The following is a 27,538-nucleotide window of genomic DNA, read 5'->3' as shown; positions in this document are numbered from 1 at the left end:
CAGACTAGAGAACTACGAAAAAGCTGCACATGCAAACCAGGATTTTTTAAAGTTCAGTTCCTGTTAAGAAGTGAGGAATTCTGTACAGATTAGCATACATAACTATGGTCAGAATACAAAGTCCTCATAATTTCCAGTCACACCTGTACACACTGAACCAGAACAAAACTGAAGTACTACATGTCCAGCATCATCTTCCTTATAAGAGTGGAAGAGGCAGGAACTCCCACCTGAGTTTTGATCTAATCTGAAGTCAATGACCCTGCCAGTAACCTGCAACATGGGCAATTTCACTCCTTGACAAACTCACGGAAGAAAAATCCACTGAATGCTATTAATTGTGAAATTCCTGTGTCTGCACCGAGATCTCTCTAAGTTACAGATCACCAGTGGCAGAACAGGATAGTCAGAGAAGCATCGTTATGTATTTGCCCTGTAAACACCTCGTCCTGCCGCACACGGCTACAGGCCAAAGATGAAGCCCATGGTCTGTACTACTTCTGTCATTTCTTTACTTTTCCTTCAGAACATATTGCTATTTATCCAAGAAGCCTGAGTTCTACAGAAGTCTCAATGCCTGCATGGTGGGATGGCATTCAGTAGTGGACGCAACAATACAGTCACTAGCTTAGCTGCAGACTGTGACAAAAAAAAAGACCAATACATGAAAAGAAAAACAAATTAATATTCCATATCCAGCCACAACAGCACAAACTAATCAGACTGTTAGCCTATTAGCAAAACTACAAGGTCTCACTCCAGCAGCTCTGAAACAGTAATGTGTTTTCCCATGAAAACTTGAAAGAAAAGGTGAAAAAAGGTTTGTGTGGTATGATGGAAAGGAATGCCAGACACAGCTTTGGTCAAACATTCCCATTAAATATTTTCCCATTACCCACTAGGTTCATTCACAGGCCAGCTGCACTGGCTATTTACCAAGGAGGTTTAAGATAAAGTTTACTGCTCTTTAGTGTTTTTCAATTTTCTAAGCTTACCAGCACTTCCTTTAAGAAAATCCTTGTGAAATTAAAAAAAAAAGTGACACATTAGTAGATTTTTGTCAAATCTACTGTCAAAATCTTGACAGTAGATTTTTCTGTTATTATGATTATATATGTCCTACCACTAAACCGGTATACAATTGCCCTCAAAAAGTTTTATTGTTTTCATTTTACACTTGAAATTAATGATGCTCTTCTTCTTTAGCAATTTGGACTAAATACAACTGAAATCACTAAAATTACTTCCATGAGGAACAACAGCACATCAAGCTCTTTGCAGAGACAGATAGTGGTGTGTTTGTGCTTTTGTTACACATAGCATACTGTACCTTCACCTATGCAATGCCCAAACCCCCCAAAATTAGAAACATTGAAATTACATACTTAAGCACTAGAAAACACGTAAAAAGTAAAGTATGATATTTAGTTATAGAAGACAAACTGAAGCCTTAAGAGAACGCTACTTGTTTATCTTTAACTACGCTAACTGCTATCTGAATTTTTGAGGGAGTATAATGAAAAAACGGAAACTAGCAAAGTAGTCCATACAAAGTAATTGCTGCACTGCTGAAAAAAATGCTTTGACATACTACACACAAGATATTAATATACCGATCTATAGGCAAATGATCTTTCCAAAAAAGAGCATGTACTGCTTACAAAATACAAGCCAGCTTCTTGAAAATTCATGTTTTCAGCATTCCTTTATGCATTCATATTTCATCAAATACTGCAATTTGAGAACAAGAAAGTAACACTAATGAAAAAGCCAAAAGATACAATCAACATAAAGATCTTGAAAAAATATATACTGCTTTTATTCTATAACACCACGTAGAGTAATTTTTCTTCTTTTAGATTCAGGTTCATATATTTAACTTTTTTTAACATGTGTAGTGTTGAAGCTGGAAGCTAGACAGACTGATTGTAGAGACATTATTAGTGCTGACTAACTGAAAATTATGTCATAAGATCAGCATTTGTAAGTCTCAGTTCTTCACCTAATACTTCCATTATTTTCATTTGATCCATTATATACAAAGAAGGAGAATGAAAGTCGTAAATTTTGTAACTACAAATGAAGAAAAACAGCAGCACTAAAACTCTACAGACAAAAGTAATTTACTACAGTCTTAAAAAGTATCATATAAATATCAGCACCTATATAAATTTATAGTATAAAGTTCTGAACCTGCTGAGATTTGTACACATACTTAAAATTTTACAACATGAGTGGCCCCAGTGAAGTCGCTTATTGACCCCTAATTTTGTTTTTCCAACAATTTCCTACTGTTTGTTCTCAGCTCCATGTCTGTCTTGCATTTTAAAGCAGAAGAACAGAAATTTACCTCTCAGTTCTCAGAAAAACTGATAGCAAAACAATCTTTTCTGGACTCTCCTGTATCATCATCCACCTCAGCAGTATGTAATATACCCTCTATTTCATAGAATTAAATAACTGTTTTCCCAGGAGACAAAGTTAGCAAATGAAAATTTTGTTTCCTTTGAACACAGAACAAGTAGGGTGGTGCGAAAAATTATCACCATTTAATTTCTTACAGAAATACAGGATCCACCATTGACAAGCTTCTCATTCCTGCAGTCTTAAAGCTTAGGTGAAGTTTCTGTACACTGTCACTAACTTCACCGCCACTACATGGGGATGCATTCATGACCACATCTAGACACTTAGCTCTAAGGAATCCAAATGCAATGTGAATGGAATTGCTAAGCTGTTTTTTTCCTGAGCCCAAGGATAGAAGAGCTCCTGCCAACAATCTGCACTTTATTTTATATAGTCACACTTTATCTTATGTAGCTGTATTCCTTTCCTATGTCATTAAGTTTCAGAGGAGGTACTGAGGCATTCATGCTTTGACTCAGAAAAAGGTTATGTATACTTGGTATAATACTTGCATCAGAAATTAAAAACCTACTAGTAATCTTTATGAGTCAGATTGAGGTTTGGTATGTTACATAGGAAAAAAAAATTAAATCTGAACTATGCTATCACTGGAGAAACTTTTTCGTACAAAATAAAATTTCTAAGGCCACAGAAAATGTATTTAGAATATATGTTTCAAATAAAAAGAAGGGGATTTTTTCCCCCCTCCAGAAAAAACACATGCTTTCTGCTTTGAAATGAATTCTGCATTTTTAATTTACATGACTGCTGCCACAGAAATTATGGATATAGCAAATGAATCCATTGGCAGATTTTGCTTTAGGGTGAATTAGAAGACAAAATGGGATTTGAAAAGAAAAGTAAATACAAATATAAATTCTGTACAAATGATCTCTAGCACAAGGGGTTTTGGTCTGCTGCGCTAGGAAAGACTGCTGTGCCAGGTTAAGAAAAGTGCAGAAGGAGAAAACAGTATCCTGAAACTAAGCAACAAAATGGCTATCCAACAGACTGCAACAACTAACGGGACCTGAGCATACATAACCATGCTTAAGCAATGGCTATTCTGTTTGACTTTCTCCCACTCCTGTTTGTTACAATCTATAAGCTTACTTGGGTACTCCACAAGAGTGAAAGGACCTTTTTTCAACTATGATATTAAGCTTTTTCATTCTGAAGAAGGGAAAAAGTAAGCAGTTCAATCCATACACGAACTCTTCTGTATTACAGATTCACAATTTTAGGTTTTTATATTGCTGGTGAGAATGGCATTTTTGATTGAGGGATTCCTAATGACGCCTTCCTTTTGCCATGAAATTGTTGCATTTACACAAGCTAGAGTCCATTGAAATACATACCATAGTAACCACAAGTCTACATTCAGGAACGAGTAGGAGTTCTGTCATCTAATATGGCATTTCATCATGAAATTGGTGTATGTAATGGGTAAGAATTTTAGGACTTGTGCCTCACTTCACAGATCTAGAAAGGTTCACAGAAATGCCTAAGAAATGCAATGGTAATACCAAAGCATGAATCTCTTAGTACTTAAAACACCTTGTCCCCAGACTTTCTTTTATTTTTTTTAATTGAAAGGTGAATAGCACCTATTCAGGCCACTCTACCTCTATGTCTTAAATATGCGGTACAAATATTAAAGTAGTGTTAGTAGGTAATTTCCGGTAAAAGGGAGAAAAAAGCATACGAATATGTTCTCATTCATGTTTTGAATAGCTGAAAAAATAAAACTAAAATACATACCGCATCTGTAACTTCTATCTCATACAACTTCTGGAATGTCTCCCGATAAAAAAAAAAAAGCTTCCCACTGCCACCACCTTTCTTAACAGAAGTGCCTGTTACGAGTATTTTATCATCTGGGCTGAAACAACAATCTGTCCTGTTGAAGAAAAATTATCACACTGAGTACATCAATAATTAATGTATAAGGAACTTACACATAAATGGCATCCTGAAAAGGAATCCCTTCTATTTGTTAATTCTTTCAAGACAAAGCTTTACAAACAAAAAAATCTTGTGTCAGCTGTCATTTGTTACTACAGTTATCAGAGATAGTTCACATGTAATTACAGCTGTGCACAGAATGTGCAAAACTGACAGATCCAATAAAAATCCTCCTCCCAATTAAATTCTCCTCCACTCAAAAGCCTTGTAAACTTTTCAACATGAGAAACAAACCAAAAAAAGTATTTTCAAATCTGGTTATCAACATTAGAGTAAAAAAAAAAAAAAAAAAAATCAATCATGAAATCTCTTTTTGCTGATGATACATTCTTCAATGATACAAGGCAGTTTGTTTACACAGTGGCCAAAAATGTTTCTTTACTTTTACTCTATGCTACCAATAGCAGTCAAGATAGAAAGGCAGCTCATGGACAGCTCAAAGACCTTACTTTGTCCTTAAAGTTGAATTTGGCTGTGCTACTGCTATAGAAATGCAGGTAGTATCAATAAAAATACTACATACAATACCCAGCACTATTCAGTACAATACACTATTTTAATATCAAATACGAGTCATCAGCACTTCTAACATCGTAACTTGAATTCATACCATGCACCTTCATGTTACATCTACTTTTCAATACAGCTTTTATTAATCATAGACCAAGTAAGAATGAGGATTCCTTATATATCTCATTATAAAAACATAAGGCAACAAACTGGCCTCCTCCTGAAAAGTTGCTAATCTACTTGGACATAAGACACATGAGACTGAAAAATGCATAAAACCCAAGCAAAGGTAGCTATGAATTATCACAAAAAATATGACATTTTTTAAAGCAATGAGGAATCCTAAAATAGCCATGAATTGTCATTGCACAGTCCTCCCTGCGCAGTCCTTTCTGCACAGTAGTGGACCTAGTGAGAACTGAGGAGAACTTCGGCAGACTCCCGCTCAGCATAACTACTGCTGTTTCTATAGCTGGAATAAATTTAAAGAGGACTTACATTGGAAAGAAGCTGGGCAGTCTTTCTGCTGAATTAAGAGGCTTTTTAAATTGTCTAATATCCCATATCTTCAAAGTATCATCTCCTATAACACAAAAGGGACAAAATTTAGCAATAATGAATTTAACTCAAGAATTTAGACATGCGCAGAAAATTTCATCCTCCAATTCAGACACAAAAAGAGCAGAATTATATGGCAGAAGCATTCAAAGCAGTGATGGTTTGGAAGCTTTTTGGCTCTAACTAACTATGAAAGTACAAGGATTCAAGTTCCACATGCCACGTTCCAATAGATCAGAAACATCTCCTTCATAGCTCAGCTCCATCATGGCAACCCCTCCTACCAAAAAACAGTTATGCACAGTAAAATCCGATTCCCCAAACACTTATTTATTCTGTGTTTGTGAGCATCCGTGCTTTGCTACTAAGCGTAAATTGAATGTTTAAGAAATTAAAATGTTACCATGGATGATCTAGATCAAAAACTATACAAGTTTTATGTGTCTGATTTCTACCTGCCCTGAAAAAAACGATCAGGAAGAATGGAAGGCACATGAAGTTTTCCCCCTTCCTCAGCAGGCAAACAGCAACAAACTGTAGTCTCAGTACAGAGAACAGGCCCTGGAATGAGACAGAAATCCTTGGGGAAGAGGGAGAAGGGAAGCAACGGAACCCACACTTGCTATAACAAAACTATTTCACAGCCCTCCACACCACCTTTGGCCATAAAAGCCAAAATCAAGGTTACAGCAAGGTATTTATAGCAATTCTTGTCTGTGTTTGATAAACACGGTATGACTGCAGGCCAGTAAAAGTCAGGCTGTTTATTCCTTTCTGAAAAGTTATGACATTTTAACAAAGTGAGAAGCAGAGAGGGGAGGGGGATGATTCATTAGTTATTCCTGGAGAGATCTACATCTCTGCTGATCATCCCTTGGGATACGCATTTCCAGCATGAGACAAACTACAGAATTTGAGCTTTGAAGCACCTCACTCAGGCACCTAGACATCTCCTTGCATTTGACATTAGTTCCTCAGTGCTTTCAAGGGTGAAAAGAAGGACTTTTAAACAACAATTCTCTCTCTAAATATATCCAGAGATTAATTTCAGACAAAAAAATTACAAAATCCTCCTGACCTAGGAGGAAAAGTAGGCAAGCGACTGGTAATCTACAGACCTGCTTCCTTTCCAAAGCATAAACCTTACAGGGAAGCAAATTTTGCTGTCTAGAAGTATTCTGTCCTTTGAGATCAAGAGCTTAAAGGAGGCCTTGGAAATAAAATGCTTAAAAGAAAAAAAAAAGTAACATGCTGTAACAAAAGAAATCAAGGTCAGCAATACCCTTTACAGGAAAAGCAGTAGTGTGTGGCCTCGTACATCATGTATGTTTATATTAAAGACCAGGATAACTCTGTAGTACAAAATATTTTAAAGAAGTGGATAAATGATGTCTACAGCAGAGTATATTTCTGTTCATTGGGAAGCTAAAAGTGACAAGGAAGAAAAATACTGAGTCCCTATTTTGGGAATATCCGTTTTCCTATTGTTTCCCAGTAGACTCCATCCCAATCACTTCAAAGCATTTGGTCTTGCAATATGAACCCTCTCTTTTCTCTCCCAACCCTAACAAAAAACACTTACCGGTGAGATGTTGCATCTAAAGCACCAGCCCTCTATAAATGTGTGCAAAGGATACCATTTGGCCACTCTGCAAATCTCCTAGATAGGGACATATCTAAGGCTAGCAGCCAAGGCTGTTCTGTTCCCAGTGGAACGAGCCTTGACGTGATCTTCAAGCTGTAGTCCTGCCAGGCTTTAGCAGGAGATGCAGACATTCAGCTATAGCTCTTCTGCCAATAAAAAAATGTAATATGGTGGTTTAAAAAGTAAGAATACTCTAGAAGGACTCAAAAAGTTGTGGTTGATTTCAAATCAACACTGTCTTACATTGTGCAGAAATAGATGGTTATGTATTTGGAAAGGGAGAAATGATAGTGGAATGACTTCTCCAACACTGTGAAACACTTATCATCCTTAAGTTTTTGACCAAATTCACTTTTTCTAATTAAATTTCTGTATTTCAAATATGATATTGGTTCCTGAATCTAATCTGTGTTTGGAGTTGAAACCACTGTCACTAAGAAAACAGACACATTAACTTTCCACAACATCAGGGATTTTTTCCAGTAGCATCCTTCCATCAATGCTTAAGAGGCTTCTTTACAAAAGCTATAACAATACTGATCTATTTTTAATTACTTCATACATGGACAAAAATAGTTAAACAAAAACATATAAACAGAAGTTGTGCAGCTCAGAATGAAGCATTCAAAATAGGCCACTAAAATCACTCAGTATTTTTCTTGATGGCAGACTTCTCCAAAGCATGGCACGATTATTTAAAGCTTTTATAGTATTTTTAGTAGCATTTCAAACTCTATTCTTCACCATTTTAAAAGAATACCAATGAACAGGCTCTAGTCTGATACTATCAGGTCAGACACCATTATGCCAATGATACTGGAGCACAGGATTTATCAAGAAGTAACAATTAGGTCCTAGAAAAAGTCTTTGGTGAGCCAGAATAGGCATTTTCAAAGTTTTTATTCAAAATAAGGCAAATGCACTGATACTACAAAGACTTTATCTAATTTTTTTTCTTTTCAATAGACAAGTACATGGACGCAAATAGCCCCCAAAGAAGCAGAAGTCCTGCCAGACGCTCAAAAAACCTAGTCAGCAACACACCTCAGGAAGCTCCTATTTTAAAGAGGAAGTCCTGTCATGAAAGCAAAGCTCAAGCACAGAAATTCACAAAGATCGCTAGTGAATGCAAAGAAACATAGGAATTGAGAATTTAAAAAAGAAAATACAACATAGCAATGGCACAGTATAAAAAGGCTTACCACGAGTAAGCACCAGAATATGTTTATGAAATCTAATACTTTCTGCGAAGCTTCTACTACCTACCATCACTACTTTCTGTGAGAAAAGGCACCTGAGAGAACAATTTATATGCTTCTGCATTCTGCAGTGGATCTGCAAGAGGAGCAGCAACAGCTAAAGAATGACCTTTGGAGGCACCATAGGTTGGGACCACACTCACACTGAGCCAAAGGCCTTGGGAGGGAAGTTACAAACTGGGGATTCTACTCTTAGGCTTGGAAGAGCTCTCATCACCACGTGCACCCATACCAGCCTGGCCAAATATTTAAGGGCATCACCTTCCTTGAACATATGGAAGTGAAGGATACTGGAAGAAAGGTACTTTGAGAACTCCCCTTCAGCTCCCAATGCTACACATAGTTGACTATGCCTATTAAAGCTAATCACAGAACCATTTAGCTTGGAAAAGACCTTTGAGATCATTAGGTCCAATTGTTAACCCAAGACTACCAAGTCCATCACTAAAACATGTCACTAAGCACCACATCTACACATTTTTAAAATACTTCCAGGGATGGTGATTCTACCACATACCTGAGCAGCCTGTTCCAGTGCTTGACCACCCCTTTCTATGACAGAGTATTTCCTAATGTCTAGTCTAAACCTCCCCTGACATAACTTGAGGCCGTCTCCTCTTGCCCTGTCACTTGTCACCTGGGAGAAGAGACCGACCCCCCTGCCCACACCCTCCTGTCAGGCAGCTGCAGGGAGCCACAAGGTGCCCCCGAGCCGCCTCCTCTCCAGGCTGACCCCCCCCAGTTCCCCCAGCCGCTCCCCACCAGCCCTGTGCCCCAGCCCCGGCACCAGCCCCCTGCCCGTCTCTGGACACGCTGCAGCCCCTCTGCGTCCCCCTGGCAGTGAGGGGCCCAACCTGAACACAGGAGTCGAGGGGCGGCCTCGCCAGTGCCCAGTGCAGGGGGACAGTACTGCCCTGGCCCTGCTGGCCACGCTGTTCCCGGCACCAGCCAGGGTGCTGCTGGCCTCCTTGGCCACCTGGGCACACGGGGGGCTCATGCCCAGCCGGCTGCCGACCAGCCCCCCCAGGCCCTTTCCCCCCAGGCAGTTCCCAGCCCCCTGCCCCCAGCCCGCAGCGCTGCGGGGGCTGGTGTGACCCACGGGCAGGGCCCGGCACTGAGCCTGGTTGACCCTCACACAACTGGCCTGGGCCCATCGCTCCAGCCTGCCCAGACCCCCCTGCAGAGCCTCCTGCCCTCCCGCAGATCAACGCTCCCCCCAGCTGGGGGTCACCTGTGAACTCACTGAGGGGGCACTCGGTCCCCTCACCCAGATCGTTGGTAAAGATATGAAACAGGGCTGGCCCCAACACTGGGCCCTGGCCACCAGCTGGATGTAACTCCATTCCCCACCACGCTCTGGACTCAGCCGGCTCTTAACCCAGCACAGAGCACACCCACCCAAGCCACGAGCAGGCCGTGTCTCCAGGAGGATGCTGTGGGAGATGGTGTCAAAGGCTTTACTAACATCCAGGTAGACAACATCCACAGCCTTTCCCTCATCCACTTGGTGGGTCATCGTCTTGTAGAAGGAGATCAGGTCCATCCGCCTTTCATAACCCCATGCTGGCTGGGCCTGATCCCCTGGTTGTCCTGCATGTGCCACGGGATGGCACCCAGGATGATCTGCTCCAGAACCTTCCCTGGCACCGAGGTCAGGCTGGCAGGCCTGTAGCTGCCTGGATCCTCCTTCCTGCCCTTCTTGTACCTACAAGACTGGTGTCACGTTGGCTGACCTCCAGTCTTCTGAGACCTCCTCACTTAGCCAGGACTTTGATATATGATGGAGAGTGGCTTGGCCCCACCAGCTCCCTCAGTGCCCTCGGGTGGATCCCATCCAGCCCCACAGACTGGTGTGTCTCAGTGGAGCAGCAGGTCACTGACCGTTTCCTCCTGGACTGTGGGGACTCCATTCTGCTCCTCCTCACCCTGTCTTCCAGCTCAGGGGCTCAGTACCCAGAGGGAAGCTGGGCTTGCTGTAAAAGACCGAGGCAAAAAAGCATTAAGCACCTCAGCCTTTTCCTCATCCTTTGTGGCAGTGTTCCCCCTATGGCATCCAATAAAGGATGGAGATTATCCTTGGCCCCCCTTCTGTTTCTACTATAATCATAAAAACTCTTTTTTGTCATCTTTTACAGCAGTGGCCAGCCTGAGTTCTAGCTGGGCTTTCTCCTCTCCACCTTCCCCCTGCATAACCTCACGACACCGCTATAGCCCTCCGGGGTTGCCTGCCCCTTCTTCCAAAGGTGGAAAACTCTGCTTTTTCCCCCTGAGTTCCAGCTAAAGCTCTCTGCTCAGCCAGGCTGGTCTTTCCTCCTGGTTTATCTTTTGGCACATGGGGACAGGCTGCTCCTGAGCCTTTAGGACTTCCTTCTGGAAGACCGCCCAGCCCTCCTGGACCCCTTGGCCCTTCAGAACTGTCTCCCAAGGGGCTCTGTCAACCAGCCTCCTAAACAGGCCAAAGACTTCAGCCCTCCAGAAGTCCAAGGCAGCGCTTCTGCTGACCCCCTCCTTACTTCTCAGAGAACTGAAAGTTCTGTCATTTCATGATCTCCATGCCCAAGACATCCTCTGACCACCACTTCACCCACCAGTCCTTCCCTGTTTGTAACCAGCAGACCCAGCAGGGCATCTCCCCTGGCTGGCTCACTGACCAGCTGTGTCAGGAAGGTCTCTTCCACACCCTCCAGGATCCTCCAGACTGTTTCGTCTCTGCTGTGCTGTATTTCCAGCAGACGTCATAGGTTGAAGTCCCCCATGAGGACATGGGCTAGTGATCTTGAGACTTCTCCCAGCTGCTTGTAGAATGTTTTGTCTGTCTCTTCATCCTGGTTGTGTGGTCTATAATAGACACCCTCCACAACATCTGCCTTTTTGGCCTTCCCCTTAATTCTTACCCATAAACACTCAACCGTACTGTCACCATCATTCAGCTCTAGGCAGTAAAAACACTCCCCGACACACAGGGCTACCCCACTGCCTCTTGTTCCTTTTGCCTGTCCCTTCTGAAGAGTTTGTAGCCAGACCTTGCAGCACTCCAGTCATGAGAGTTATCCCACCATGTTTCACTTTAATTAATGCTTTTTTGGCATTGTTTGAAATTAACATCAGCATTCAGCTCCTGAGATGTAAAACCACTTGATCTTTGAAATGCTAATGTTTATATTTACCGTAAAGAGCAATATATTATTACTCTACACAAAATAGAAAGTGACTATACATGCTGCTGCATAATCCTTGAGTAAACAGGAAATGGTACACAAGGTGTTTCTACTTTGTAAAACAAATTCAAAATTAACCATTTTATTTTTCCTCAAGAGCATTGTGAGAAGATAAATACAACTAAAAGTAGAAAACGCACAAAAAAACCCTCTTGAAATCAAAAGAAAGCATACATCTGCATAAGCTATCTAATTTTTCTATATAAGTTTACTGATTACAATGACACTGAGTCTGCACACTTCATACCACAGAAAATAAATGAACTATCAAACTACTAGTTGTCATGAGATCCATGGAATTAATGAAGTAATTGCTTCATATTATGGCAAAACCTAACTCCATAAATTCTGTACATACCAAGAGTCAAAAAAAGCTTTTTTAGGTTTTTGTAACAGAACCCAAGTCCAGTCATAATGCTTACCTCTTCACTGTTAAACAAAGAAAACATTCCCCAAATACTATCCTCACTGTATTTTAGAAAAAGTTACTTTTATGGTTACAAGTATGCAAAAATATCACTTTCTTAAGTTTCTGTCAAGTTACTACCTAATACCCAAGAAGAGTAAGACTGGGAACTCACATAAAAAAGGTCTTTCACTTTTCATTTTCCCCTGTGCTTACAGCTGAGCCCTGCCTCATCTCTCTCATATCCAACAAAGAACCTACATCAGATGCAGGAGAATCCATTAGGCTTTCATTCAATGAAAAGTCCCCATGCCCCAAACAACTATCAGCTCTTTGATCCTCAGCACTTGGCAGGTGTGTTAATCTATGAATTCTAGATCCACATCTGCTTTTGTTGGTACAGATCCAAAGCAATACTCCTATTAAAGCACTAACCAAACAAGTCAAAATAAGGTATGAATCCTCCTTATTCTCTAGCACAGCACACACAGAGCTTTTTTTTTTTCTTTTAATACACTGACAAAGGTAGCATTTTTATCCACACTAAAGGGCCAAATTTCTGTACAGTCTTACATTCTGCAAACAATCAATCACCATTTTATATAGCTTAGAGCACAGTGTGATAGATAAAACAGAAGTGAAAGTTTGTTAAACACAACACAAAATATGGAGACAGATGAGGAAGAGCAGGCAACCACAAGTGCCATACGCAATGAAAATAAGCAAAGGTTATTTCTGTGATCTATATTCATAAATGTGAAACATAAGAGAATTTACATAAATGGAGGTTTCAAGATAGCACTAGTCAATATTCCTCATGTAAGTACTAACCTTGTTTGCTGTTGATATTTAAAAGCACACGGAGGTTTCCCTTTAAATCTTATAAAGTATGTCTGGGTGAGTTTTTCAGGGGCAACACCACTGGCAGACAGATGCGGCATTTCACTTAGCCCACAACAGAAAGACAGATGGTTCACCTATTTTCCAAGCAGGAGAAGGTTCTGACACAGTAAATGTCTGGTTCAGTAAGGACCAGCAAGGTTAAGAGTTTTTACCTCAACCCCTTAATGCTCATTCATGATGAGTACAATGAACTCTCCAATAGAACTCTGGACCCCAGAACCTGAACAGTAATTAAAAAACAATCCAAGTGCCATTAGCTTGCCCTAGTAAGCCTAGCGCTGTCAAGGACAAGACTACCATCATCTTACTCTGAAAGATGTGATCTGGGGAACAAAATATTTGGAATCTTAGAAATGTAGCAAGACATACAAAATAACTGGAGAGGCAGCATCCAACAGCAGCTGCGTATTGCTGTAAAAGCCACCAGTGTCATTCTACTCATCAGGGGGAGGACACAAAGCATTTGCAAGCTACAGCCCTTAGCCTGGAAGTATATCCCCTGCTTCAGAGCTTCTGCCATCTATGAATACCTCTATCCTGGTATTTTGTATACATGATCTCATTTTGTCTATCTACTAAACTGACCAGATGTCCTGTACATATGTTAGGCACAATGTTAGCTGACATTAACATATACCTCCTCTCCCTCAGCCTGTTTATTTGGCCTTGGGGCCATGCTAATGCATACACATTATGCATATAGGCTTCTGGTTACAGCTGGTTTCCATCCAACAGCTTGGATTGTGTGCTTGCACCTGCCTGCAAAATATTGGGTAGACAAATCTCTGTAAGAAAAGCTGTTTCAGGCAGACATCATCCTATCCCATACACTCAATACTGGAGTCAGTGTGTTTTCAAATGTATCTGCCTTCTCCAGACTTGTTCTGTTATCTAAGACTTTTTAATAAAAGTTTATCTGAAGTTTAAAAACACAAGTGTTTTTTTCCTGTCGTGTAGACATCTCAAATTTTTTTGCCATTCCAGCACATCTTGGCCACTCACTTCCAGTCATCACCTCTTGATGTTTGTAATGTAAGTTAGATAAAAATTCCAATTAGAACAGAAACAGACATTGCATAAGAAAGCTGCTTGAAGAATTACTAACTCCAGAACCGAGATACTGTTACTGAGGGGCAGTAATCTTCCCAGAAAGAACTAAGTAAAGAAACTGGTCTTGTTTTATTTTTACTTAAGGTAGTGATTTCCTTTTGGTATATTATTAATGCTAGAAAAGATGACAGATCAGGAACTGTATAATATAAACAGCAAAGTTTTCCTTAATTGCTCTAAAATGTGCTTTCAGGAACACAGTATGGCATGGTGTATCAAAATAGAACATGTCAATTGTGAAACATTTCAGGTTTAAATCACTAGTATCTGATTTTACTATCTTACCAACATCAAAACCAATTACTTTTAACGATGATAAGATTTAAATGGCTTGTTTCCCAAACCATTTAACTTAGTAAATTTAAAATTGCCTTACATGGAACACATCAAAGGGTTCTTTCAGTCACCTACCTCCCCGGCTGGCAAGGACAGTACCATCATAAGAAAATGTCAAGCATGAAGTGTCAGTGCCTGGAGCATGGGCTTGCCTGCAGTGGAACTTTGTGTGTACCTGTTTGTCAAACAAATAAAACATCAGAAAATTTTCTTGTTTCAAGATGGGATGAAGATTGCTTTATAGCATTTTGTGTACTCTGAGGCTATTCCTAAATTTAAACAGAACCCCCTGCATTTTTAGCAGGCACATACGCTAAATATTTCTACAGCCTTTTAAAAAATGTCATACATCTTTCAGAATAGGCTTTCACAATAATAGCTTGAATGAAAAAAATTACTTTTTCATAGGTTTAATTACACAGTCCGCATTTACACATCATCAGCGCTATTGGAAAACTCTGACTAACACTGAATAAAGGTAGTTACACCTGGTTAAGATAAAAAAAAACATTTTAAGACAGTTCTCAACACTCCTGTAGGCAGGCTTATACTTAGAAAAAAATACAAAAATACAACACACATACTTTGGGGAAAGGACTTAAAAGAAGGATTGTAAGAACTTACTTTTTCCAAACTTAATCCTTGGCAAAATACATGGCTTATATAATACAATAAAGTTCAAATATTCTGAGGTTTGTGTTCCATTTAGCTGCAATAAAATTCCAGTTGGGGAAGGAGGTTTGTTTATTTTTAATTATTTCTATTTTGCCAATAATCCTAGAGAGAGGCAGAAATTACTTTCAGGTTAAAGTTTTGTTCTTGTATAGAGCTGACTTCTTATTAGTTGCTATTTAGTAAAATCCCTAAGAATTCTATTAAAAAGGAAGTAACCTCAAATTAAATTTTAGCACGTTTGTAAAATCAAGCTTTCCTTCTTCCCAACCAAACCAAAGTTCTCAGCTAAGATACCAAGATGCCTTTCATAAACAGTAAGGGAAAACAGAAGAAATGAGAAAAAGAGAGCAACAGAGATGAAGGAATTTGGTTAACTCCTTTTTAACACTTAGGAAATTACAGTTCTCATTTGCCCTCTTTTCCTAACATAAAACCAGTTCCTACAGCTGTGAAATAAAGCATTCGAAAAGTAAAGGTTGCCTATGCAACAGTATCTCAGCTTTCCACCTGTAAAACAAGGATTGAAATACGCTATTCCTTATACAGAGGGGGAAAAGACAAATCAGTGGCCTTAAATTCCTTTATTTACCGTAGTGATGAACAAAATGCAAAAATACACATAGAAGCATATATTTTCAGAGGAGAGTTTGAACAGCATGCAGTAAGTCAGATCTGGAATCACACCCTCAACAGTAAGAGGACAAAACACTGAGCAGCTGCTTAGTGATTACTCTCCAATCTATACATTAAAAGAGATAGAGTTCTACAGAATGAAAAAGGAGGATGTGATCCTGAAACGCAAACATATGGATGGAATTAAGCTTGCACAGGAGTCCTCATGTTACCGTATCTTCTAATTTTTGACTACGCACCTTATTAAGACTCTTTTAATAGGCTATTTTGTATGCAAAAGATCCAAGCTAGTAAAGTAATTAATGTTGTTTAACCTTTCAAATATTTGTTCTAAATGTGGTCCAAAAGCTAAAGAATCTTTGTGTGATGACATTAATGACGATTGCAAGTTTATTTTGGTGTGCTGATTTAGTCGAGTTTTGAGAGGAGTCACAGAAGCTGTTCCCTCCACAAATGACTCCTCAACAAAGGAGTATTGGGGGATAGAATGTAACAGCCTACATTCAGCCATAGTACTTGTTTCGAAATTACTGCCACTTCTAGCCTATTGTGCGTATCCTGAAGAAACTCTATGAACAGACTGAAGTTTACAAATGTATGTCTGTGGTGGGGGTGTTTATAAGTGTTCAGAAACATACTTTATGCATCCTATTACATAAAATTTTCCAACTATGTGGCAACATATAAAGGACAAAATGTGAATTGGCTATCAGAAAATTTTCTCTAATATTTGTTAAACACCAGCAAGCAAGTAACATGATGTATTTTCTACCTAAGAAATACTATGGACGCTTGCAAAAACACCTCAAAAATTACTAAAAGATTGCAGTGTGGTATTTAGCCATATCAAATAAATCAGAAAAACTTCATTTGGGCTCCACAACACTAGTCTACTCAATACTCCCATTCCCCCCTGGCAACGTCACACTGACATACATGTATTAAAATGAGAGGTTTTTTATTTTGATGTCCAACTTAACGCAAGGGTGGTTTTTTGTTTTCTTTCATTTCATCCTCAATCAATCTGAAATTCCTTCCTTTTGTTTTGATTTGCATTAAAATAAATAAAAATATTTGGGGTCCAACCAATGCCTTTTCTTTTGTGTTTTACCCATAAAAACCCCAAACATCTATGTACATGTAGATAGATGGTAAATCACAAAATATTTAAGCAGTTTTCTTATTTTCCTATAGTCAAATATGCTAATTTGATTTAGCATGAATTTATGAAACCATTAATCAAACCTAAACTGTATCTTTCAGGAATTAAACAGTTCACCTTAATTACATCACCCACTACGGAGCCTTCTCAATGAAGTACCTATACTTCAACCAGTTCTTACCCTTTTTCAACTGTTCCATGAAAAAAAAAAAAGGAGCAACATACAGATATCTAAGACTCAGACATTATTTGCCCCTCAATCACAAAAAAAGAACACATGAGAAAAAATTTAGCCCAACCTCCCTATCCAGCTTCAATGCCTTAGGATTTCATGTAAGACAAGACTCATCTGAAAGAGACAGGAAGATTGCATCAGGAATTCTGTTTGTCTTTTAAAATAAATTTGCTCAGTTTACCAGTGAAAAGATTGTTTTCCTAACTTTGAGCTCTGCAAGCCTGCCCTCCATATATTATTCAGCAAAGCATATAACCCTGAATTGTAATACTAAATCAAATATTCTAAAATGATTGAAGGTTGCTCTAAAAATGATAGAAGGTTGAACAAGGAGTTTTTACATACACCGGCAAATGTTCATTGCAGTTTTCAAAGAAAATAATGTATTTGGCCTCTGGCCTCTGAACATTTTTAACAGATGTCTAATCTTGCTAACAAATCATTAGCAAAAAAAAATTGTTATCAGAATGTTTCTTGCTGGAAAGACATGAAACAATATAATAAACGTACACAATTCAAACATTTGATTCAGGAGGGGAAGGAAGAGAGCACTGTAACACTAGATAAAGATACACAAATAATTAGGGCAAAGTGTATCTACATTTCTCCCTCATTAACCCTCTCCTTTTGTTTCTGAGGTGCCTGCTATTATGGAGTACTAGTCATACACTATAAAAAAAAAATCCCACAAGTTCATCAGTCCTTAATTTTTTTTCAAGGTTATTTCAGCAAATTCTGCAGTAACACACTCTTATCTTCTGCAAATTGTTTGAAGGCTTTCTAGCAAGTAACTCCAGCAATGTAAGCACTTTCTTTCTAACTTTGTATTAGCACATATATTTTTGTTAAGCAGTTACAGCTGACTTGACTTGTGTGCAATACGAGATGACAGGCAGAAAACACAAAGCACATGTGAGAAAGGACACAATTGCATGTAGCAAAAAAACTAGGATAACAGATAAATGTCAAGGTTTGCAATATCACCGCAGTCTTCACAGAGGGGATGAGAACCAGAGGATAAAAGGAAGCCAGAGAAAAGATTTGGAAGAGGTTACAAAAAAAAAAAAAAAAAAAGTAGTGTACATGACTGGAGCATCAGTAATGAATATCCTTAAAATCTGGGTGGACTGCAGAGGACCAATATGGGAAGTGATGACATCGGCCACATGAAGTGTTTATCACAAATGAATGACCAACAACAGAGCCTCATGGTTAGAGTTCTGCATCATACAACCGCTCTCCTTCTCCAGAATCCTAAATAAAACATGTTCTTAGAAAAGACGACGACAGAACTAGTCCGTTTGTTCACCACACAAATCCAAGCCACGTCCTTGGACCTGAGATGCTTTTCCTGAGAAAAACAACTAAAAGCTTAACTAATGAAATTGTGGAACTTTCCACATTGTTTCTAGGATACCATATTCCACAGTTAAGCCCACGCTTTCCCAAGGTTATAATGCTTCCCAACCATCTTTTAACGAAATAACAAATGTCCCAGCCACGACATTCTTTTTCCTTCTCGTTCCTGACATCTTCAAGATTCTTTTTAAAAGCAGAGGCAATAAATTAAGGAAGGCCTTGGGGAAAGTGAGATCACAAAGACTGCTATATCAGTCTTTCCCTGTACTGCAGATGCATAACAAAATTTTGCTCATTTATTAGTGTGAATACAGTCAACCATTCGACCACAATCATGTCTACACCAAAAGGAACTCTATCCAACACTGAGTGTGCCACTAGCAATGTGCAATCTACTCCAGTTTGCTCCAGCACAAGAAAGGTGTATTGTGAACAGGGGAGCTCAGCTCTAGAGATGCCTCCCATGCTTACCTACCAGCTGTTCCCCTGCTTTCACATCAAGGAATGTTTGCAACACTCCTTCAGAGAGCTGGAAATCAGGATTTACGCTTGTTTCAAATGTGAGGCAGACAGGCAGGACTAGCTGGGCAGAGATGCCAGACGGGCAAGTCCCAAGCCATATACGGCCATTTAAGATTTAAACTGGTGGTTTCACCCAACTAAGATACTCTCAGCAAAATAACTTAGCTGACACTGACGACATTCAACTGCAAAAATGATAATTTTTAACAAACATAAAAGCCTTCCAATATAACATATTATCATAGGCCAGTCTCAAGGTGACAAAGGCATGAGCTACAAAGCTGCAAGAAGAAAACAAACCAGAAACCTTCTTGCTGTGTCTTTGTTGCCAGTGATCCCACCAGAGACAGACAGCAATCTTGGAGCTGTGATCACAGCTGACAAGACAGACAGGTTCTCAGGGCACCAGACACTCTCCAAATGGCTATTTTCCCAGCCCCCTTTTGGTCATATCTACTGAAGGAAGCATATATGCTTCCCTCTCAATTATAATCCAGAAAAGAAATATAACTGTACTTTCTGGGTTTAGTATATCACTTACAAATTATCAGCTCTACATATGCCAGCTGAATTCAGGAATTGTCAGGGCTTTTTTCCCCGAGTAGGCAGTTGTACACTGTATCAGATGCTTTCCTTAAGTCTCTGTGAACATGATCCTTGGGCTTTCAATTTATGTGACAGCTCTTCAATACCACTTCCTGTCGTGCAGAACTGGATGCTGTTTCAGTAATGACCATACTGATGCAAAACAAGATTAACTTGTGAAATTTGAGGTTTTAGTATTTACATGATTACACTGTTATAGGATTTGCTCTCCTCTGTGATTTTCTAGCTCAGTGACATCTACATGTATCATTAGCAGACCTTAAACACTCTTCCCTTTCTCTCAATCCTAATTAACCAATTATGAATACAGTAACCTAACTTTATTTGCTATAAACAGAACATCTAATTGGCAATTGTATTTAACTGTGCTACATGCCCATTATATTCTCATCAGTTACAACTAAGACCACTAAGACCTTTTTCTGGTTAGAGGTATGATATTCTAAGGGAGGCAAGTCTTTGGGATTTTTTTATCTCTCATACACAGCAGTGGTTCAATACCGTCCAATCATCTTTCACATGCATTTCATAAAGAAGTTTTCCTAGTTATTTGCAATTACTGACCAGATAAGAGACTTGGCGCTTTTTTGTTGTGGTTTTTCTTTTTAATACTCTGCAATTTTACTTGAGCAACTGTATTGAGATGAAAAACCTACATAACCAGAAAAAGAAGGAGGGGGGGGGGGAGAGAGATAACAGCTCTGTAACTATTTTTGAAGTTTATAAAATCTTCAACCCCTTGCAACAAATCATGCATTCTATCATGGAAGTATGAACAAAAAGAAAAACACAAGTGTGAAATGCATAGCCAAAAAAGTTGGGCTGTTATGTAAAATAGCATGCTTAGGAGAGAAGCCATACAGCAGTACAGTCACTCATGGTGAAAAATGATTTAGCATTTCGTTAATTGCAATTGATAAAATTGCACTTAACTGAAAAAAAATCTCTTAGCATTTACACAGAAGGCAATGAGGCCAAGCACCTGATACAATGGACTCTACATGGTTTTAGACAAAAAAAAATAGGAAGCAAGCAGGCTGGCTTGCCTTAGAGATGTCTCTCAGCCGCTGTAGAGTGGTAAGAAAGTCTTTCTTATCTGCCCATGTTTCATTCACCACTTACAGCATTCAATTTCTAAGAATATGAACAATAACAGAAACAATTTCTTGTTTAATTTAATTCATCAAGAAAGATTTTAGGAAACTGTTTTAGAAAGATGGCTTCTTAAAAGCATTGCTAAATATTTGCCTAATGGTTTGAAAATGAAACCCCAGCTGAATGTTTGGCTGCACTATCAAACTTTGCATTTGAAAAAATAATCTATCTTGGCCACAAAAACAATAAATATTACTAATAAAAGTAGCTTTTGGAAACTATTCACAGTTGACTTCCTTTGGGGATTTTTTACACTGCATGAGAAAACTGTACGAAGATGTAAAAGACATGCTCCTTTGTATCTTTTCATAACTTCTCTAACCCATACTGTGCTAACCTAGCAAATGTATGATTTTCCTTTTTACTATCATAAATATGGCTTCTGTAAACAAACAAACAAAAAACCCCATAATTTTGACTTTTTCACAAATAATCATTTAGACTTGCCCAGCTGCTGGAGGTTCCTTTGCCTTCCAGAAAAGAATGACATTTGATCAATGTTATTCTGTAAAAATTTCATTAGAAGTTTAGTTAAGATATACTGGAATCCCACTGAAAGTCCACAGATTGCTTCAAATTCACCTATGCAAACATCAGATGCTTCATATCAATTAGAAGTACCCTTTTCCCTCTTGGTAATAAACAAGCAAAAATATAAACAGAAAAATTATAAAGAAGTTATATGTCTTTAAAAAGCAACTACCGCAAAGTTATTCCTACCATAATTCAATGTAATTTCTTGTATCCTTTCAGTCTTCAGTTAAGTTCAGCTTAAGACCCATTTTATTGACCTTACAGAGATACAGTGTGAATAGTGAAATATAACCAAAATATATAGAAATTCACATAAAGCTAATATTTCTGGTTCAGTAACACTTGAGCCAAAAAAGGTGTAGTTTGCAGTAAGTTATCTAAGATGGCTGTATAATAAATTTACTTGTTCAAAAAAGGAGCTAGGACATGTATATTCCAACAAGATGGGTCTATTTCTGTAAGAAATGAAGAGTCACTTTCACTGAACTTCCTGTAACATATAATGAGCTAGTATTTCTTATACATTATTTGATTTTTCCAACAAAAATGTATTGCGAGCCATTGTGCTCCATTTTCTCTGCTTATTAATTAAAATAATATCTTTTTAATTTTGATTTTAAAAAAGGATTTGATTTTATTTATTTGGGTGGAAAACTGAAGTTTAAAAGGGTAAGTGGTATTTTGCCACAAAGTATTTTGGTGACAATATCAGCATTCTTAACGTAGAGCCTCAGTGGTTTACAATGTTGCATAAACTGGCTGAGACTATTAGCTCAATATACTTAACACTGATTTTCAAGGACTAAACATATTTGAAAATTTTTTTAAAGCACTGGAAAGGAAAAAATGCCATTATCATGCAGCAAAGTAAGCTGTTCAGAGAAGCTGGCTTTCAGAAGTTAAAGAAAACGTCTGTTACAGGTCACCTGGCACTTGCAGACGGGGGGGGGGGGGGATATGCATTTTTTTAATAACCAAAGATATGCTGCTATTAATCTTCCAGACACAGAGATGCTAATACCCTCAATTTCAATTACCTTTAGCTCAGAATTTCACCTGATGAGTTCATCAACTTCAGGATTAGGCTCCAGAGTTATGTATGAGTAAGATGTAAAAGTAAGAAGCTGGCAGGGGAAACAACGGAAACTCAAGCAAACTTTCTCTTCGAGCAATATTCCTATCTCAGTTTCACGATTACTTCTTTGATGTTGCTTTTTTTCCTCAAAGTTCTTTAATACAACTGGCTAGCTAAATAAGCAAGCAAATAAAAACCCCTACATATTTGTAACCAAAACACTGGCAAAGCGCAAAAAAATTTTCAACAATTGTTTCCTGTAAGTAGTTTATACTAACTGAACACAGTGTTCCACAGGGAAAAGTAGTAAGTTCCCACTTAGCTTCAGAATCTGTAAACCCCAAGTTACAGATAGCAAATGTACAGCTTTTACAAGTAAAATATTAAGAGTGTTAATCACTGTTTCCATGTGTACAATATACAGCTGTTAAAAGCTCTTGTGCCAAAATGTGGTTTTGTTCAAATACAACAAATTACAGCTAAATAGAGCATTTGAATTCATCCAGCACTTAGGTCAGAACAACATACTGTCTTACATAACTCTGGAGTTCAGGTTTTGTGGTAGCATCAACTACAACCTCAAAAAAATGCTTACGATCTTTCATGATTAAAGATACTTTGTAAAGTCAGTTAAATTTCAAACCAAGATTTCACTGTTTCTGCAAGATAAGGCTCTGGTATAATTATATATGATTTCTGACACTAATATTTAAATTACTTGAAAATGAAAGTTTCCACTTTAAAAAACACTGTACATTTATCCACCCACACTGCACAACACCCTGTAGTATCAAGTTTCCAAGCTAGCCTACAGACCAGTAGTCAAGTACCTAATCATTAGGTAGACTGAAAAAACTTGTAACATCTTTTAGAAAAATATGGCTGGCTATTCCACAGTGAGATTCCTGAACAGATTTCAAACACGGATCACTTCTGAAATTACTTTTCTTTTTTAATAGATACTAAAACCAGATTACTGCTTAAATATGAGAAAATTCCTTTGTTTGGAATTAACGTCCTTAGATGACTTAATCCCTTATGTCTCATTTCATATAAATAATAATCTGATTATTAAAGCTATAGTAATGTAAAATGTCCTAATTAATATCCAAGATTCCCTCAAACAGGCTGCAGAATCTTCACACCAATTTGTCTCTGAGGAGTACAGAATCTTTTTCTGGCAATTAGCCTTCTCCTCAACTGTTAATGTTCCGTCAAAACTGTCTTTTCACTTCCTTTTCCCACTTTTTTATGACGATCTGTAGCACCCCCTCCTCACTACAATTCTGTTTCACCACTAGCATGCACAAAAATCTTCCCCATTCAACAAAAAAATTCCTTCCATTTTCTCACCCTAGCCTTCTAGTTTTGTTTCAGCACAATATTTCACACTCGTCCCTGGCAACTTTGTATTTATTCTCCATCAGCAGTGGCATCTTCAGAGCATACGGAGATAACATGGATTGCTCTTTGTGAAAGTTGTATCTCAAAAAATCTCATTTGGATTATCCAGTTTTCACCAGATAGCTCCAGGTTTCTTTTCTCTCTCCATTACTCTTTTTCACACTTTGGCCTTTTCATCCTTCTCCTCCATCTTCATTCCTTGTCAATCCCACTTAAATCCCCTCCTGAGTCTCAACAGATTTATCCCTGACAAATCCAACAACACTACTACCCCAACCAGCCTTGGAAAAAAAGTCCCAATTTTCTGCTCCCCTTCTTCATTGTTTTATGAGGTCCAGTACCTCCTGAAGATACTGGAGATATAGAAGTAAACCTTCTGCGTGCTGGCTCCCTTCTTTAGTATTCCTCCAGTGTGTGATACTCTCTGCCTCCGTTTCACTGGCTATTTACTATTACTCAATCCCCTTGGTCACTCAGCTTGTCACTCTAAAATATAGTTTTAAGAACCTTATTCAGAACCATGACTACCCATCTTTTCATGCCATTAAACTACCTTCCAAGAAAAGGTGCATCATTCTCTGTCTGCTCAACATCTTAGCTCATCTTGACATCACTTTGTGAATGTTCCACTGGCAACTTAAATTCAACACGATGAAAGCTGTTTCTGATTTTCTTACCTGGATGCCATCACTCCTCAATTTCCCTGGAACACCTAACCTCTTTTAACCATTCACCGTAAGAAAAATGTTGGTTTGTGTATCACAATGTGTCATCTCCTTTCTGTCACATATTATAAAACACACTGTAATAAATCCAATCAATAACCCATTGCCAGCATTATTACCTTGATGTCTTTTCCCTCTTTGTTTCCTTGATAATGGTTCTTTACTTTTAGGGTCCACCGTTGCCTCATTTTGTCATCTTTAACAGCTGTACTTTACCAATGACTTAAATATATATTCTTCCAATAATAGCAACTACAGATCATTCACTTAATCCTCAAGCACATCTGTGTTTTTCTCATAAAATAAAACAAAGTCAAACCAACAAACCACTGCTCCCTTTTCCTTAACACATACGGACACACAGTAAACTATCATTTAAAAATTACACCAAAAAAAAGGAGACAAATAGCAAATGAGTCTGCACACTGCCTTGCTATTGTTTATTGGTATAAACCTCTTAACAACTTGACACTAAAGCATTCATTTTCTGACATAACCACATTTGTTTTCTGGAAGGGAAATAATCAAAACTGAAGTTTGTTTTATACATGCAGACACACAGCTCTGCCTTGTTCTGCTACCTCAATGCAACAGTCAAGAAAACACAGTGACCTGTCTGGAGTACAGAAACCATTCCTACACCCTGTCAACACCTACCCAGTCTGGCACATCAAATATCAAAACCAACCAGGCATTTGCAACAAGTGACAAGCCAATGGCTGGCAATGCAATGCTTTCCGCTGACTAGAACAGGTGTCCCTACTTCTGAAAAAATCACGCAGGCTCTTGAAGGTGGTCTTGAATATAAGCTGGTGCCCCCATTACAAGGGCAGGAACATACTACCTGTACTAGTTGTGCTTTTGCAAGCACTAGTGAAACAGCCTCTGTAAAGGTATACTCTGCAGCAGTATACTCTGGTGACCTCCACAAGATGAAGTCTGCATACAGCCTCAATTCTGTGTTGGGACTCAAGCTGCTCTCCAAACGCTACCACAGACCTGAATACTGGTGAGGCCAATGAAACAGGTCCGGGAGTGAGCACACAGTGCCACTTATGTGCTCTTACCAGGGTACCTGCTGATCACGGCAGCTACATTCATCAGGAGCTCTTAGCATCCATTAAAAAAGTGGTCTATGATTATACAATAAACTGGAAATTTTCAAAATGTTTCACTCTGTTTGTAAAATAGCACAGTACTTTCCAACATGGCCATCCTATCCCAGCCTCAATAAAACGCATTACACTGAAAATTATTAGTGCTGATTACAGGTGACTGCTTTGAGCACAAAACAGTCACAAGCCAAATCTGGAAGTGACATGTAAGCACAGTAAAAAGTGAATGCCATAAAGGCATTTTCTTAAAACTCCACACATTTGCTTAACCTGAAAGAAAATTACATAAATTGAATTACCCAAGACTACCTTGTTTACATTACTAGATCTTAGAATTATTACACAAAATTCAGATATTCAATTAAACTAGAATTTCATAAGTTTGCGGGCATACTTAAGACACATAGAGACATACTATATATGCATTTATGCATAACGTGTGAAATATATAGGTAGTCATATCCGACTCCAAATCTAGTTCTCTATCTCATGAGAAATTTAGAACTTGATTCAAGGAAGGCAGCTGTTCCACGGATGTATCTGATTTCAGTCTGTGTAGTATCACTGCAGTCATACATTAAATAAAACACAGCTGGACAATGGTTCACCTATTTCACCACTCCCTCTGCTAACTGTTTAGCACTAACATCTGTTGAAAACAAACCTTAGGAAACAGGGAGATCATGAAAAAAACTCTTTACTTTTAAATATTTTGCACTGGAAGAAGTTTTACTTATTCATAAAGAAATCCTCACATATATTCAATCAGGTTTTAATTATGAGCTTTATATCTAGAGTTGAAAGAAACTTGCTAACTGAAGGCTGTCTTACAAAAACTATACTTTTAATTTCATGTGGTTAGTTTAATTCTGTACCTGCTGCCAAAAGATGGTGTAGTAGTGCAGTTTATCTTCTCATTGATAAACATGGACACAAAAATAACTGATTTATAATCTGATAATGAATTTTCTAGAAATGCCATGCAAACTTTCTATAATTAACTTTAACTAAACTTACAAGATATTCTTTAGAAACTGAGGGCAGTCTGTAGTGCAGTATGGCCAGCTATTTCAGATCTAGAACTGCATCCTCACAGAAGTGCACCATTTAATGGACACAGTCATGAAACAATTGTTCTTTATGCAGAAATAGTTTGTTCTTCATCAGGCTTCCTCTGAGTCAAATGCACGTAACCTAATGTTACACACAAAAGCTATGCTTCACTATAATTTTTTTTTTTTTAGCTTCTCTATTTCTAACAGATTCATGGGGAATACCTTTGTATTAAAATATCAGTATATTTCTTCATGTCATAAAACTGATCACATATCAAAACAAATCATTCAAATGAACTAAAAAAATTAAAATACTACTCTCTCTGTTTCTCTCTGGCAAGTTTATTTCTTCTACATTAAACAATTATGGAAAAGATTACGCACAAGCACTGCACAACATTAAACTACTGGTTTCCTAGGCCAGTATCCACTTCCTGATAGTGGTCAGTGACACAAGAATACATGAAAATCCCACAACTCTTCAACAGAAAGAAATGTTACCCATTTTTACATTAGACTTCTGGAAGGGTCAGAAAGTTGGTAATATTTAAAATGAAAACAGAAAAAATAAAAAAGTAAAGCAAAGTTTACCATACAGTAGTAATGAGAAATATTTTATATTTCCCTTCTTAATTTATTTCAGAAGTCGAAAAAATCCCAATCATTTTTTTTTTTTACTTTTGAGATTTATATTGTCTGAAATGATGATTTCATTTACCCCCCCTACTTTTAATTTCCTTTTCAATTAAAAAAGACCTGAACCTAAAAAAACAATCCAGCTAGCTCTTGGGACACTATTTTCTAAAATTCACTTCACATTATTCTTTATGAATACCCCAAAATAGAAAGCTTTCTAGAAGTTATGAATTGGTGAGAAAAGTGAAGTCTGCAAGAGAAACATGCAAATATGAAGCTGGAAGGGGGCAAAGGGCCCATAAATTAAGACAAGAGACAGAGCAAGCCTATG

The 27,538-nt window shown here is 38.2% G+C and overlaps 1 protein-coding gene across 1 annotated transcript in view; it reads right to left on the bottom strand.

The window, feature by feature from the left end:
- Window positions 1-27,538, bottom strand: part of WDR70 (WD repeat domain 70) — a 136,295-nt gene that overhangs the window by 22,852 nt on the left and 85,905 nt on the right. The window contains exons 11-13 of the mRNA XM_055698637.1: window positions 14,392-14,491; window positions 5,380-5,464; window positions 4,168-4,306 (exon numbers count right to left, since the gene is read on the bottom strand). Of these exons, the coding sequence (XP_055554612.1) occupies window positions 4,168-4,306; window positions 5,380-5,464; window positions 14,392-14,491 (324 nt within the window). The remainder of the gene's footprint in view (window positions 1-4,167; window positions 4,307-5,379; window positions 5,465-14,391; window positions 14,492-27,538) is intronic.

This window comes from Falco cherrug, chromosome Z (genome assembly GCF_023634085.1).
Source record: "Falco cherrug isolate bFalChe1 chromosome Z, bFalChe1.pri, whole genome shotgun sequence".
Lineage (NCBI taxonomy): Eukaryota > Metazoa > Chordata > Aves > Falconiformes > Falconidae > Falco > Falco cherrug.
This window is presented reverse-complemented; position numbering and strand designations above follow the sequence as displayed.